The sequence below is a fragment of the Semicossyphus pulcher genome, unplaced genomic scaffold, assembly GCF_022749685.1.
Source record: "Semicossyphus pulcher isolate SPU_LCO1_2020_fin unplaced genomic scaffold, fSemPul1.0.p SCAF_7, whole genome shotgun sequence".
NCBI lineage: Eukaryota > Metazoa > Chordata > Actinopteri > Labriformes > Labridae > Semicossyphus > Semicossyphus pulcher.
In genome coordinates, this window is record NW_027211748.1 from 20213194 (window position 1) to 20226639 (window position 13446).

At 38.9% G+C, this 13446-nt stretch overlaps 2 protein-coding genes and 1 long non-coding RNA gene across 3 annotated transcripts; 1 reads left to right on the top strand and 2 right to left on the bottom strand.

Annotated features, from left to right (window-relative positions):
* Positions 1–28: 28 nt before the first annotated feature.
* sdr39u1 (short chain dehydrogenase/reductase family 39U, member 1) lies at positions 29–3624 on the bottom strand. Its single transcript, XM_069685151.1, has 6 exons — positions 3521–3624; positions 2869–2975; positions 2624–2706; positions 2023–2144; positions 1752–1904; positions 29–1151 (listed from the first exon to the last, which is right to left on the bottom strand). Exons 1-6 carry the CDS (start codon positions 3534–3536, stop codon positions 724–726), a joined length of 909 nt encoding a protein of 302 aa, XP_069541252.1. The 5' UTR covers positions 3537–3624; the 3' UTR covers positions 29–723.
* A 620-nt stretch (positions 3625–4244) lies between these two features.
* LOC138612122 (uncharacterized) lies at positions 4245–5613 on the top strand. The gene is made up of 3 exons (XR_011309621.1): positions 4245–4333; positions 5082–5116; positions 5414–5613. It is a non-coding gene; the product is annotated as an uncharacterized lncRNA (long non-coding RNA).
* Positions 5614–6726: 1113 nt separating this feature from the next.
* Positions 6727–13190, bottom strand: ltb4r2b (leukotriene B4 receptor 2b). Its single transcript, XM_069683941.1, has 5 exons — positions 13106–13190; positions 9635–10232; positions 8660–8860; positions 8521–8564; positions 6727–7240 (listed from the first exon to the last, which is right to left on the bottom strand). The coding sequence occupies exons 2-5, from the start codon at positions 10211–10213 to the stop codon at positions 6961–6963; spliced, it is 1104 nt and encodes a 367-aa protein (XP_069540042.1). The 5' UTR covers positions 10214–10232; positions 13106–13190; the 3' UTR covers positions 6727–6960.
* Between the last annotated feature and the right edge of the window lie 256 nt (positions 13191–13446).

The window sequence follows — 13446 nt, forward strand, 5'->3', positions numbered from 1 at the left end:
GTCATAACCAAGTTTTTATTAACCCAACTTTATTGTGCAGCACCTGCATCAAATCAAAGTCCATTTCTCTAAACGAGCAGGCAGCAACGGATAGTCACAAAATGATAGACGAGACATTTCCTGCTCGTTTTAGTTCACATCATTACAAATATCATTCCTTTACTGAAAACCACCACAATCCAAAACAAAAACCAGCTGATCGCCATGGTAACTTGCTCTGCCTGAAGGCTGCAGCCCTCGGACTGGGACACAGCTTATATTGTTGGTGCATATGCTGATTAGGTTTGAAACGGGTGAGGATGTCTCTGAAGTTCTGAAGAAGTTACCAAAGCAAAGATAAACATTGCCAGCACACTCCCTGCACTACGACTGATGAGGCCCTTGTCTTATAGATTGACAGATCATCAGAAATCACCTTGATATTTTAAGTATTAACATCAAAGTTAATGGTTCAACTTGAGAATGGCTTCCCTCATCACATAATATATTAAGTTGAAGATTTCAAAACAAGTCATTTGATGTCGTCACCTTAAAGTCTGGGGAAATTATGATGCCACTTTATACTGTTTCCTGGTGTTTTATAGATTCAATCATTTCCCAGACTGCAGTTAACACCTGTTATCAGAGTCTTTCATCTGTGATCTTTTTTTCAGTGAGAAAAGTGGATTGCCATCCCCTAACCTAATCATGTAATTTAGTAAATACTATATAGTCAGAACTCTTTTAACCCTTGACAATCTCTTTCAGTGCTGAGGTCAAGTCCGGGTACTCGTATTGAAATCCGACCTCTTGAGTCCTCTTTGGTATGACTTTCTGTCCCTGCGTGAGGACCACAGCCCTCTCAGAGCCCATAAAGGTGTTCATGACAAAACCAGGCACAGGAAAAATGGTGGGCCTCCTCAGTAGCCGGCCCAGTTCTTTAGTGAACTCGTAGTTGGTGTTCAGCGCAGGTGCGACTCCGTTGAGCACTTGTTGTGAAGGGGGTGGGGTTTCTGCAGGGGGCTCCAAGGCATGGGCGATGATTCCTGCCAGGTCGGACACGTGGATCCAGGGAAAGGGCTGACTTCCTGACCCCAGAGTCCCCCCGAGGCCGAGCCAGAAGGGCAGCAGCATTTGCTTCATGGCACCACCATCGCGGCCCAATACTGCCCCTGGTGGAGAGAGGGAGGAATGGATGTTAACAGGTTCAAGGTACAACAAAATATTAAAGTACACTCAAGATATTCATTTGTAAAACTATGATAAATAAGGTGGTAGTGGGCATGATTCAACTTTACACAGGCAAATATTGTACTTTTTATTCCCTTACATTTATTTTACACCTTTAGTAACTTTCATATTTATATTAAGTACAGTACTAAAGTGCAACATTGGTTTTATACCTTTAGTAACTTAAATATTTATATTAAGTACAGTACTAAAGTGCAACATTTGTTTTATACCTTTAGTATATTTGCAGATTGCAGATAAAAACAAAAAGTCTAAGCATATATCAAACAAAAACAATATGACAAAACAAATACTGATAAATTACGATAAAGATAAGACTGAATTGATCCCTTGCTGAAACTAACAAGTTGCCTTGCAGTGTACATAAAAGGAAATCGGCCCCACATTTAACAGCTGCATCAAAAGGTAATGTACAAATAAATTAAACAATAATTATAACTTAATATAATGACTAACTTTTTAATTCTGAATTTATTTTATATCACCACAAGGATGCGTTTATTGTAACAGTTTTTACAAACCAGGTCTGATGACGACTTGTTTGGTGGTTTCCGCCACATTCTCAGGAAGCAGTGCTGCAGCCTCCCACTCTTTCACAAGTTTGGAGAGCAGGTCAAATGGTGTCCATTCACTGTCTTCTGTGTACTCAGCTGTGAGACTGGGCTTGTAACAAGCTGCGGGACAATAATCAGAGTAAGACATAGTTTCACTGTCTGTATAATCTGTGAGTTTGTCTGGTTTAATTTGCTGCCATCAGCCAATCACAAGTGTTAATATGAGACCGAGACTTACCTACACCTGACACCAGGACCCAGGAGTGAGGAGGACTGGGGGAAGCAGCAATGGCTTGAGACAGAGTTTTTGTTGTGTCGATACGACTGGAAAACAGATCCTTTTTATAGCTTTCATTCCACCTGTATCCCAAAAATAAAACACTGATCAGATAGAGATCTTTCAACATTAAAACAGCTGGTGCCTACAGCAATACTCCTTCTGAACAGAACTGTAATGTAATAAATACGCACTTTAATCACGCTTAACAGACAACTTGGCCAAATGTATGTGGACACGTGAACATCACAGTTACATTTGATGGTTGACCGTCTCATCCCGAGACTGTAGACATCATTCTGTGGCTAATACATCCTCTGCTCTTCTGAGAAGCCTTCCCACCAGATTAGGGTGATTAAATTTTATTCCATTAAACCATAAGAGCATTAGAAGTCAGTCACTGATGCTGTGTGGTGTCTCTGCTCTATGCATGTCTTTCAAGGTCTTCAACACCATATTCGGAAAACCATTTCTTTAAGGACCTAGCCACAAGGGTGCCCACAAACTTTTGTCTTTGCAATGTATCAGCTATTGAACGAAAGAGTGTTTTTGGCTCTCTCACCATCGTAGGGGGTTCATTAGATTCTCTCCAGCCAAGTTGACAGCACCCTCACATGGGGGGAGGCCACTAGATTCCAGCTCCCCCTGCAGAAGCACAGAGATAAATAAATTCATAAAAGGCTCTTGAATAACAGCATAGTATGGTGAAGTGGTTTGCAGCAGAAAGGATGATATTCAAGAAATTTAACAGACATTATCTTCTGCTCTGCTGTCTGTATACAACTCTGGATTAATCTGAGGTCGTACCCATGTTATTTTCCCTGGACCAGGCTGACGAGATATAATGGTGACCTCATGACCTTTAGCTCTGAGCAGGTGAGTAAGCTCACGGCCCACAAAGCCAGAACCCCCTCCTACAAGGGAGACAACATATTGCACATATTAAAAGAAGAACCACACAGAATCCATCAGTTACTAGTCACAGTCAATTGGGATGTCAGAAAACACAGTTTGGATTAGATTTGCCGTAATTTTACTTATTAATAATTTTGATCGGGCTAAATTATGTTGTATTGATAAAAATATATTTGATACTTGATGATGTAGTCATAATAGACGTTGTTGTTGCCACACAAAAAAGCGAAAGACAGTCAGAACTTTGCGCATGCGTAGTATACATGCTTACAAAACAGGACTCTGCACAAAGTGAGCAAACTTAGCTTTGAAAGCAAAAAAAAGGCAAGTTTAAAACGCACAGAGTTCTCAAAGTTTAATCACATAGCCGAGACACTTTTTTTCTTATGTCATTTTCCAGTCGGACACGAAGCACACACAACTTAATGGTACAAATTGTGTCTAAAATGCTACCATTTGCTAACAGCTAGATGGTAGCATTATGTCACATTGACCTTATCAAGCAATTAAAAAAAGAGATGTATTTCTTAAAGAACATACATACCTATCAAAACTCTCATGGTTAAATAACTATCCGATGATGAATTCAACTACTGAAAGAGAAAGCTGACAACGTTTCCTTATGGCTGCACCGATCCGAGTGTTGTCAGGGACTTGATTGTAGCATTTTTTGACCAATAGGACTTCCGTAGCCAAGCAGGCAGCTACGTCATTTTGTAGTTTTAAGCAGCGAGTGTAGGGAACGTGTTTCAGATGAACAGGTGGCATTCAATCACGGCTTATTCATCTAAATACACATTTTACACATAGATTTTTGTTTCGTGTTTATTATTTTCAAGGCATGGAAAAATGAGTGACATTAAACAACATGGATATGGTACAACACTATTAATCAGGTTTAATTAATATTAATATTTATTAATATTACCGATAAGTGTAACATATTTTATATTGCTAAACATGATTTTTTTTATTATATTAATTAATAATACCTTATTTACACATTTTATGAGTGCAGAAAAATGTTTTAGGCACAATAATGAACCTCAAGCAGTCCGTGGATTGATCAATATTGCCGACATTTTTGAATTATTATTTAATTAATACGAATTTTATATGCATTTATGCAAGAGCAGATGCTGTTTATAACTTCTTTCTGTTTTTAAAACTGTGTTTAACAATATATGCTGTTTAACAGCATCCTACGCCAGACCCGGAAGCTGCCTGTTTCGTGACGGGGGACAGCGAACACGTGGTTTTGATGAAGCGATAAATTGAGCCGCAGCTTCGTTAACGGTCTCTTTTCCCTGTTGCGGTGATGGAGGTCGGAAGCAACGTGTCCGGAGTTTCATCTATGGTAAATGTTAACATTTTGTGTCCCATTACACTCAATCAATGTCAGAGATAATGTTTTTAATGTAATTGCTTCAGGTTGTTTGTTGTGGTCTCTTCCGCACTGACTAAATTGTTAGCATGCTGCTTCAGTAGTTAGCGCCAAACCGACCTCATGGTCTGTGCAAGTGGGGCCTTGTCCCACAAATTACAGCTTAAGTTTAAAGGCTGCATCAGAGTGAATTATGTGTATGAGTCTAAATGACTTAATAGCATGATGAGCTGCTGGGCGTACTAAAAACTTCATAGTAATTAAACCACGCTGTGTTGCATCTATGCATGGCTTATGCTATTGAAAGCTTATTATCAAGCTAATTAATTTCTTTGTGCAACTGAGCTTTAGAATGATCAACATGACTATACGTATGCTTAGTTTCCAAATCGTAAGTTACACCTAGGTAAAACTGGAAATGTATGCATTTCATGGTCATTTCTGAAGCGTTCTACTGAAAGGGGGTTTATATATTATATATAGTTCTGCAGAATCTTATCACCTTAAAAGTTGTATTTCACTTCAAAATGTCTTTTGTAATGTACTTGAAGCTTTAATTCTGCATTGTACTGTCAAACCTTAATGATGAGTTGCATGTGAGTCCGTGTTTCACCTGAACCTCATGATTATTCTTTCACTGCGCTGATGGGTTTGACAACAGATGCCACTAAGGCTGTTTATTTTATTGCAAGTTGAGACTAACTGACTCTTTTCTTCATAGGATTTCAGAGCCTGAACTGGAGACGTCTAGATAAGGTCAGTTTTTTTCGTTTAAATGATAAATGCACTTCGTTGTAAACTCTGTTGCCAGTTTATGAGGTCCATGTTGGTAAAAGTGCTATCAATCTTCATAAATGTTTGTTTTTTTTAAATGCTGTAATTTACAGTGTTTAATGCTTTGCATGACATTTAGATGTGTTTGATATTTAGTAAGGCTAACCCTTATTGATTTAATTGAGGTGGATGCATCACAGCTGAACACTGTGCAGCCGAAGTGACTATTATTTTGAAGCAGTTCAGTTTATTAATTCACCTTTGTTTTTTTTTTTACAGGTAATGGAAACACTGCATGAAATCTGTCCACTGTTGAATGGCTGAAGTTCATGATTATAAGTTAAAGGAAAGAACTGCTGCTTTTGATTTTTTTTTTTTTTTGTAGTTTATTTCTGCAGTTCAGTTGTATGCACATTGAAAGTTGTGATTTGCTGCCTTTTAAAATATGGAATATTATTTAGAACCTGTGTAAGCTCCTTTTTTTTTTTTGTATAACATAAATAAAGTTGAACTCAATTTTAAATTTGTTTTGTTTCTTTAATTTACATATTAAGTGGCGATCAGTACAGAATTTGTTATCTTATATCTTTATTTAGAATTACCAATTCTAACAAATTGCGCCGGGAACTAAAATATGAAATCTTTAAGCCGGTAGTGTTTATATGTTGTGTATAAAGATGAACGTTTTCAGTCTTACAAAACTTAAAGCGGTGAACATAACAATGGACATGCAGTTGGGTAAAACATTTCTGCTTTATTGAAAACAGTCACATTTTAGTCCATAAAATAGGTGAATAAAAAAACTTGATTACAAATGAGTCAAGACTGAACATGTAATGTAGTTGAACATAAAATCAATAAGTATCGTGATGTATCTTGAGAAATGGAATGGGAAGGAAATCAACCTTTAAACCTTCAAATTAAGTTGACCTACTGAAATGTATGATACATTTAAAAAGGCAAAGAGTCATGCGTTTTAAAGCTTGTACAAAATGTCAGGGTGATGGTTTGTGTAAAGTTGATGCTGCAGTGACCACATGCTGTCAAAGTCCAGCTCCAGACATCTTAAAGATTTGAAAAACTGATAAAACCCTTTTATCAAAGCATTTTAAGAGGCATTTTCTATTAAAACAGGTGTTGTGCCATTCTGTTCAGAGTAGTTTATTGTGTTCATGCTGCGACAATGTATCATGACAACAAATTAACATACAAAGTGGTTAAATGATCTCGTTTGGCCTGAAATGTGCTACAGTTGAGCTGTTGAAGCTCATTTTAATTTGTGATTGGTCAGTGCATTACTTGAAAGTCCCCCATTGAGTATAAGTATATTAAATGGTTTACACTGCAACCAACCCATAAGTAGTGGCTAGTGTACAATGATTTAATGGCAATATAGTGATGTTATTTCTTAAATACAGTGTAGCTTTATCATTTTAATCTTTTCTAAAACTAAATGTGACAACTTCAAGTTTTACCTGTTCTCATGTTGCAACTGCTGCTCAGGTAGATATAACACTTTGTTGTAATTTTCCTCATGAAAGTGTTATTCTCTCTAACTGCCACAAAATCTTGTAAAATAAAAAATGCAAAAAGAGTATTTACAGCTTTAATATACACATCAGGATCACATTGCTTGTGCCTGCATGATCGATTTCCAGTCAAACTTGTTTCTTTCAACATGTAATATTTACAAAAAAATATTTGACAGCTCTAAGACGGTGGTTTGGGTTGGGAGCACAGTCATTTTGTACTCCAAAGTTGCGTTAACCAACATCTAACTCCACATGTTCACTTTTATAGTGCTCTCAATCAAGTTCATTCCATGCTCATCTCCCATTTTGTAAAGGAGGAGTTCCTTGAGTCAACATAGTGATGTTTGTGGCTTCAACATTACTGTTTCCCGAAGTGTCTTTACTCTGACCCCGAGACTTTTTGGTTCCCACTTGGTCCGAAGACGTTCCCTCAAAGAGCCGAGCCATGAATGCAAAGCCGTTCTGCTTGATGTAGGACTTCCCAGCGAAGGTGTAGAGGACGGGATTAGCACAGCTGCTAATGAAGGCCAAAGCTGAGGTCACTGCACGACTGGATTTAGAGATATTGTCCAAACTAAAGATAAAAAGGACATAAAAAACATCTGTTATATTCAGAGATTGTGAAAAATTAATTCTTTAAAACTTAACTAAAACATCTTTCTCACAAATAAACTCATATAAAATACTGGATCCAGTTGGCACAGGCCCAGGGGAAAAGACACTGTAGCTGTATCCCAATTCAGGGGCTGCATCCTTCGAAGGAAGTATTTGAAGGCTGATTGCATCACAGCGGTGCGTCAAAGGCTGTCCCATTTTGAATTCTCCTTCAGATGCGGCCAACGAATGCATCCTCATTTTCCCAGGCCACGAAGGATCCATAGGGTGTATTCTTCACGGTCTAATGTATCCTGAGATTCATTGCGCACCAGTTTTTGGTTTTAACTCAAATAGCTTGCAATGCAAATGTTAAAAATAACGAAAGGGGCCTTCAAACTAATTATCTTTAAAATAAGAAAACGTAGGTGAGGTTGGTTATGATAGTTAGTTAGGCCGCTAGCTACCTGTTGCTAGGCAACAGGACCAGCGTTTGGTGACACAAAGTTAAGGGTGAGAACAGCTGGTGATGCAAACAGGAAATTCTCATTTCAGTTCAGCTTTCGAAATCACAAACTGACACCAACCTCAAACAAAGACAAAAAATGACTACCGATAGACACATAAGGACTTGAGAGACAAAAAAACAAATACAAAGACACAAGTAACAACTACAAAAAGATACAAAACAACCACAAAGTGACAACAGACCTGAACAATAAGACACACAATTAGTACAGAGAGAAACAGAAGCACTACAAAGACACATTAAACCACGAAAGAGACAGAATGATCGCAAAGACACACAAATTGACTACAAGGATAAAATATTTTCCCAGTAGACACAAAACAATTAAGAAGAGGCATAAATGAAGACAAGTATGCACAATGCAACGAAACAGACATAAAACGACCACAAAGAGACGCAAAACGGAGACAAAACATCTAAAAGTAGACACAAAACATCAACATAGCGAAACAACTTAATTACAGAGATGACAACAATAGAGAATATGATCACAAAGGGACACAACTACAAAGTTGCAACGGATCAGTCCTATGTTGTTTTTTTACTGTTCCAGTTTAGTTGTCTTGCCCATAGAGGTGAGCGGCATCTTATCTTGTGTAAGGATTCAGTATGATACATTTTTTTGGTATTTTATAAATGCATAAAAAAGCAAACTTGTGTGATAACGTGCAGTTCCATTAAAAACAAAAGTACCACTTGTAAATGAAAATAAGTTGAGTTTAGTTACTCACACGTCTCTAGTGGGTGAATCCTCTTTGTACCACTCAGTTGCCACCTTAGACAGAACAAATCATACTCATTCAAGAGATCCAATCACAAAAAATATTATTTAAATATGATCAATAATACTGTGAACATGCCCTCACTCACCTGTATCATGTTGACAATGTGGTAAGGCAGCCAGAAAAGGCCAAACATTATTACAATAGCCAGGATGAGTTTCTCGCTGCGGACCTTTCTCTTGAACTTGGTCTGCCTTAGGCGGATCAGGATGAGGACGTAGCTCGTTATGATGACCGCGTATGGAAGAATGAATCCAGACACTGTCTCAAAGGCATACTGAAACCTCACCTGCACACAGGGGGAGACAAAAGGTGTTCTTGTACTGTACTGTAATAATTATGTACGTTTCTGTAGACAAGTTATGAAAAAGAAAAACATATTGATTCTGAATGAGTTAATTTCTAAAAAGTTAAAGATAAAACTTAGAAGAGAAAAGAAAATGGTATAGATAATACATGTAGACATGCCCAACTTTAAAGAACAAATAAATTAATAGCAGCCTGGTAAACTAGTTTTATTAAAAATGTTAACTCTTATACGGAGGTTTAGATGTGCGAGTATACCATAACTGCCTTATTAGCTTAACTCAATAACTAGCTAATGAGCCAGCTAACGAGTTAGCCTCTGATTTAACTAGCTTTGATAACCAAGTTTGCTAACCCCAGTCTTCTTTCCAGCTCCGCCCTCCGGCACCACCTCTGGCATAAAATAACAAAGATGGCACTGTACAAGATGTCAGAATGAAGGCTTCGCGAGCCTTTGGGTAAGGTCACACTGGCTACGTCCACTATTTTACTACAGTCTATGTTCACAACTTGTTTCCACTACCCCCAAGTGACTAGAAAAACTAGTTATTGGCCGTCTTACTAAACAATCCCCATACAATGTCCATTTACTCAGTCCAAATGAGAGACAGGATGAGTTCAATAAAGGGCTCAAGAAGGTCAGATATCCTTTGTACTGTTTGACGGAAAAAAACAAGTGATTTGCTGACATCATTTTGGTGCTTAAAAACATTAACAAAACATATCTAATCTCTAGTTGCGAAATGAGCCTACTTACATGTCGAGGCAAGGTGTGATTAGGCGCACACACCAATCTTGTTCTATTCATTTCGTCTTTGTCCTCTCTCACGTCTCGAAACACCAGTGATGGGATGGCGATCACCATCACCAACGCCCACATGCCCACGATCACCCTCCGCACTACCTTCCTGCTGACCAGGGATATTTTCCTCGGGAACACCACCACAACCAGTCTGTGCACGCTCATTAGTGTGATCAGGAAGATGGAGGCGTACATGTTGGAGTTGCAAAGGTAAAACAGGCCTTTACACATGACGTCACCAAACACCCACGTCTGCTTGGCCAGGTAGATGATGAAGAAGATGGTGAGGGCCATGAGGAAGCCGTCTGCACACGCCAGGTTGAGGATAAGGAGGGTGGTGACCGAGCGTCGCCGGGTGTGTGCCAGGATGCTCCAGACGATGAAGAGGTTGCCGGGGACGCCCAGGAGGAAGACCAAGCCGAGGATGAGGGCACCCAACGTCGTGGCGAAGTCATTGCTCACCACGCTGTCATCCTCCAGGTTTGTGACGTTTGGGGTGGAGGTCAGTAAGGACGGAGTGGACGACTGGCTCATGATGGAAGGAGTTATCGTTCTGAGGAGGAGAGATAAAGTAAGAACCAAACATTTCTATGTTTCTATCTATGATTTTTACTTTTAACTTTTACTCACAAAATTCATAACAAAAACGGAAAATACACAGTACTTCAAACAGGTCCTTCCATTTCTAGCCCCCTCCACATTAAATTTACAACATTTATCAGATCTAAACCAACCTTTGTCCAAAACTCCCCTAAAACAATGCCAGTCTTAAACACCATTAATGATTAGGGGGATTTCGGAACACAGGAGATTAAGTGTATTTATTTTATTATATCTCCCATTTTTTGTGTGAGATTAATTTCCTTTGAATATGTTCCCTTCAAAATAAATGGCATAGACTCAACTAAAATCTACAATGTTCCCTAAATGTTAAGGATCATACAAGCTTTGGCGCCTCTCTTAAAGCATATTAAGCAATCGAGCTGTAATTATATTGACATAATAGGAAGAAAATATGAGTATACTGGAAAACACAAACATAATTGATTAAACTGTAAGGGCCTTTGTCCATTAACAGTCCATTAACGGCCTCAATTTCTTCTTCAGCTTCTCATCGACCAAATTGTCTGGCCGCACTTCCGCTTAGTGACCGATAAGTAGTTTTAAATTGCTCTGTATGCTTGAAAGAAAATGTGAAAACAGTGAAAAGGAAATGTGCCCTGGCATCAGCAGCAGCGTTACGCCGGGAACACACCGGATGCCGAAGCGCTGCGAAGCGCCGCGCAACGAAAACACAAAACACACAAGCAAACAGAGAGAGAGAGCATGATGAAAACATGAAAACAGCTCCAAATGTGAGTAAACGACAGCTGAGGAGCAGAGGCGCTTGTCGACGGCGCGGAGAAATGCGCGTCTGGTGTGAACGGAAGTGCTCCGACTCGCGCGCGATTTTCGTTGCGCGGCGCTTCGCAGCGCTTCGGCATCCGGTGTGTTCCCGGCGTTAGGCTGATATACGTTCACACTTTCTGCAGTATATGAAACAAGATTTTCTTCACTCTGGCAACTATCTGTTTCTCTCTGCTGATTAAGTGATCTTGGTGCAGAGTTAGAGATAGAAATCTCTTGTTTCAAGACCTTGTCTCATAAAGACAATAACACTCTTCATTTGTCTGTGCTAGTGGATGAACACCAGCTTCGAACACTGATCAGATCTGTGCTAAAGCGTGCTGCACAGGACCTTATCATTCAAAGTCAGCAGATGTTTGCATGAATGTGTCTCTCTTCATGCTTCATATTTTTTTATTTATTCACCTGTCTTTTTAGATATTTCTGCACATATTTGCTAAGAACCTTTGCTCTGCGATCTTTGTCCTCATCTGTCTGCTTCAGACAATATTTTAAAAGAGTGTCTTCACATACTGTGTCTCTGAAAACATCCAAATGCTTAATGTGGACTATCATTGCATCACTCATCTTTGGCCGTAACAGGAACAGGTTGCTTAAAACAATTTCCTCTTCAAGGAAATTGAATGATGACAAAAGACAGGAAAAAAGTTGGTGAAAAAGACGGTAAAATACGGTACTTCTAATTTAAACATTTAACATTATTATTATCCACATTCAGGCCAAGTTGGGGGCTTTACTGTTGCATTTCTGAACACACCCACTTGTTAAAGACAACAACAGTGATGATCTGCAGAAAACAGTGCCCGAGCAACTGAAGATAAACATTACAAAACTGTTGAGCGATGGTACTCGAGCTGTTTCCAAAGCTGGAGGACGGCTGCCACCCTGACGCAGCCTCTCAAATATTCACTTCAGACCTTGTGGCCAACAGATGAGCTCAAAGTCAGAGGCAGCATGCTAAAACATGCCAAACATCGTCCGTACTGCGTCAGAGAAGAACAGTATTATTACTAAGACTTTGATTCATTTTTTTTTTCTTGTCGTCATTCTTCGCTCATCTTTGGATTCTTTCTCACTGTCCTTTCACATGAACACCAGAGCAGAGGTCACAGAGGGCTGACCTTTAGGACCATCCCTGATTTATATAGGCTAAATTTAAAAGTTAACTAGAGTGATGTGGAGAGAAGGTAATTGGACCAGATATTATATGATATCCGCAAAACCACATTTACCCCATTTGAGAATAAGACATCAAGTCCTTATTTCCTGATTAAGTCCTAATTTCCTTTCTCTGGTCCCACTAAAACAAACTGTTTATGTTCCCCTGGTGGCTTTATACGACAGTGAACAAGTAAACAATCAAAGCCGGGCGCACTGGTTGAAAAATGCAATGGAAAGTAGAGACGATGCAAAACATTTAGGATGTCAAGTGGAATCAATTTTTCTTAGAGATGACAGCTTCCCACAAACACTTGATGTATAAAACCCAGTCTATTGTAGCTGTAACAACCAACGGACAACACAGTTCTCTGTTTGTTCAGGTAAAAACACAAACATCTGTATATTATGACCGTAATTTGCAATGGAAAACAACAAGAATATACTCTTTTACTTGACAAAGTGCACTAAACATGTTGGTGTTAATTTATATTTAAATGACAAGCTAAGGAAAGGATTGTAAAAACAAATGCAGGAGAAACCAACATTTTAGTGGTTTAAAGTACACCAAGATGTGTTTTTTACAATTTCAATCAACAAAAACAACAAAACAAAACCTGAGAAACGTAAAGAATGAAAGAAAATCACCACTTAACATCCCACTTCAAACAACATGTCCCTGCCAGTTACTCCGTTTTCCAGTAATGTAATCGTAATGGATTAACATGCACGCCAAAGTCTTGAAATAATGAGTCATAGGTTTGTAATAAATCTGTTCTGTGTAAATAATGAAGTCAAGAAAAGTAAATTATTATTTTAAAATGAAAAAGAGTTTCCAGTAAACATTAAGAAGTGACTGACCTTTCCAGGGCTTGATGCGTCTCTGTGATGTTTGTCTGATTAAATGATCCCTCTGCTGCTCTCCGCTCTCTGACAGTGTGCCCCCCTGTGTGACAGCCTCTCTTAGCTCAGTCCATAATAAACTGAATCACATCCTGCCCCACAGGCTGCGACATGCTGCAAGAGACAGGGAGGCAGAGAGGTGTGTCCTTCCTCAATACTCTCCCTCCCCTCTGTATAGATCTTCATATATGACATGTGGAATGTATCCATGCTACAACACCGTATACAAAAGGCTTTTTTTTAAATAAACAAACATGCATTCTTCCTGGGGTAAAAAAGCCCCGGTGTCACATATCAAA